At 34.4% G+C, this 2912-nt stretch overlaps 1 protein-coding gene across 2 annotated transcripts in view; it reads right to left on the bottom strand.

The window, feature by feature from the left end:
• The window catches only part of LOC107724592 (E3 ubiquitin/ISG15 ligase TRIM25-like), a 10279-nt gene extending 9544 nt beyond the window's left edge, over window positions 1-735 (bottom strand). For both annotated transcript variants that reach the window (XM_016533577.1, XM_016533586.1), the window contains exon 1: window positions 707-735. In XM_016533577.1, the coding sequence (XP_016389063.1) occupies window positions 707-729 (23 nt within the window). In that variant the 5' untranslated portion in view covers window positions 730-735. The remainder of the gene's footprint in view (window positions 1-706) is intronic.
• Window positions 736-2912: the final 2177 nt, after the last annotated feature.

Genomic DNA, 2912 nt, shown 5'->3' with positions numbered 1-2912 from the left:
CTTCTGTTCTTACCTGCTTTCATGTATAATTTATTAATAAACTGTATACCGAATTTGGCCTTTTTATACCACTATTTTAGTCTATTAATTAAGCATTTTCTTTCTATGAGGGAACCATGTCCCTTTAGGGGCTCCGTAACTTTGTGATGTCATGTTAAAAAAATTCCTGATGAAGGTCATGCGACCGAAACGTAGTCAATAAATATTTTGATATTTTTTGCATAGATAGTGTGCAGGATTTGTTTTTTGCTTTTTAGTTTTTTGACCTGGTTGGTCTTTGCCTCCAACGCACCTATCTATTGTCGTCAGGTGTGCGGAGTTTAATTGTTATCTTGTTTCTCTAACAAAATTACATGACATCTCATTTTTACACGCCCTATCAAGGCCTTGTTTGCTGTTTACCTAATCATTTGAACTTCCGGTCAAACTCCGGTTTCACTGTTTTTTACAGCCTATACGTTCTGCTCATTAAAAGTGTCTCTCTACACAGAAACCTGTAGGCTACTCACAACACTGATTTGGAAAGAGAGGTGAGGCAACGTTATATAGCCTACACACCGGGAGATAAAAAGCGCCAAAAGCATTATCTATCTGAAATTTTGAACCAAATACGCCATGCATAAGACACTAAATAAAAATCCATGAGGTTTGGAAAATGCATAGGTTAGCTAATATGATTTAGCGTTAAATGAGCCATATTGCTTACCAATTGCTGGACACACTCACCATCTCTTGCACGCAGTTGTAATGCAGAGGGAGATCAGTTTCACTTTTGTTTCCTGAGAAGAGGGAGGAGTTTTTGCACGCATATATTTGCGATATATATATATATATATATAGGGTCTACACACTGCTGTTCAAAATTTTGGGATCAGTAAAATGTTTGTTTTTTTTAAGAAGTCTCTTATGTTCATTTATGTGATCAAAAATACAAAAAAACTGTAATATTGTGAAATAATATTACAATTTAATAACTGTTTTCTATTTTAATATACTTTAAAATGTAATTTATTCCTGTGATGCAAGGGATTTTTGGATTGTTTAACCTTTTTATGGATGCAGAATTTGTCCTGACTGCAAAACTAATTTTGAAACAGAAAAAAAAAAAATTTACATAAAATGCTGCCTTTCGTTTTGAAAACAGCTGACGAAAAGCTAAAATTAAGGTATCATTTTATAAACTTAATGTCCACACTCTCTTTGGAAGCAGTGACGTCAAATGATGGTCGGGGTTGCTCGATCTGCCCAGAGTTCACAGGTCAGATATTTGACTTAAAGCGGAGTTCCAGACGTTATTTCCATGCAGGAGGTGGGGCTTTTTTTTTTTTTTTTTTTTAGAAAAATCAGCGTGTCCACATTTTACAGCAGAAAATGCACCTTGTATATAAAATGCATTTGAAACAAAAACAGAATGGTCTGACTTTAGCTGTGTGCAATTTATGCTACATAAGCAGATGGGCTGAAGAAGAATGCAAATTCACTCTCTGACAGCAGGAAGCGCTTATGGAACAGCAGCGATACAGCGTTTCCTGGGTTACAGCTGTAAACAAAGGGCTGCTAATGAAGCTACTTCAGTATGCATTATACAGAGTCAAAACTTTTGTGAAGGCAGCCAGTTCAACTCAGAGATGCATTCATATAAACCCCACCTTTAATTTAATCGCGATTCGTTTAACATCTCAACCGACTTACTGTCACATATTTTCATTGATTTATTTCTCACTTTGGAGAAAAATCAGGAAATCAAGAACACATGGAACACTTTGGCATAATTATTATTAAAATATATAATTTATAACATTATACATTACATAACATTATACATTATATTTTAAACAGTCTTAATATTTTTTGCACATATTATATAGTATTATTTTTTATTATTTAATATATTGACAATATGTGATATTACACCCTGCACAACACTGCTCTCTTGTGCAATTTACTTGTTTTACAAGAAAAACACTCCAAAACGTTTGATTTCTAATGGGAAATAAATAAAAACACACTTTTAAGGCTTTTCAGATTGAGCTCTACAATTTACTGTTTTGGGAGGAAAGGTGAGTTAAAGATTGGTTTGCCCTTTCCTCCTTTTCCAGTAAGAACTCATATTTGACTCGAGTGTGTATTAGTGTAGAACAGGGATGGACCCGCAGTGTCTTTTAGTACGGCCCTCTGGATCATATTAGACTCGGTCAGATGATCAATTTTAAAACATTTGAAAAGCAAGTCACGTAAAGATTGCTTTCAGTTTATGATGTTAATACTATATCCAACCAGGAGAGGTCGCTAGTTTCCAGCCGCTCCCGTATTAATTTCAGCGTAGTAGGACGTGCACTCTAATGTAAACATTCACTAACATTAGCAAATAATAAATGAAAAGCTGACCATGAAAACAGTATTTTCCAGTCAAAATGGTAAACAGATGATCTTTTTACCAAGTTCAAGGGGATACCCATATGTTTGGATTGTTTGGAAATCTGTATTTTATTTAAATCGCCATCACACCACTGCTCACAAACAACGGGGACGCCAGAGTTGCTCTTGCCTCAAGCTGCACGTCAGCTTTGTGTACTGCGGTTACCGGGGAAACCACTAACGTTATATTTCTGCAGTTTCGAAAGTGAAACCTGCTGGCAGAGAATGAATTTGCTTTTTCAATTAGCCCATCTGCTATGTTTGCTACATATTTTTTAAATGTGAACCAGCGGATCGACAAAAAGCTAATGCATTATAATCTAAACAATTAAGACACTAAGATATATTTATATGTTATTTAATATAATAATTAATTGATAATAATTGTTTAAATTAATATAATAATTGATACTTTTGACTCATCCCTTTTCCTAAAAAATTGTTTAAAGGCTGAAATGTGAAGTGCAGATCTTAAAAAGGTCTTTAAAGGTCTT

Source organism: Sinocyclocheilus rhinocerous, unplaced genomic scaffold, assembly GCF_001515625.1.
Source record: "Sinocyclocheilus rhinocerous isolate Xijiao unplaced genomic scaffold, SAMN03320098_v1.1 scaffold1515, whole genome shotgun sequence".
In the NCBI taxonomy this organism is placed as follows: Eukaryota; Metazoa; Chordata; class Actinopteri; order Cypriniformes; family Cyprinidae; genus Sinocyclocheilus; species Sinocyclocheilus rhinocerous.
The sequence above is the reverse complement of the archived record's forward strand: the minus strand, read 5'-3'. Positions and strand labels throughout refer to the sequence as shown.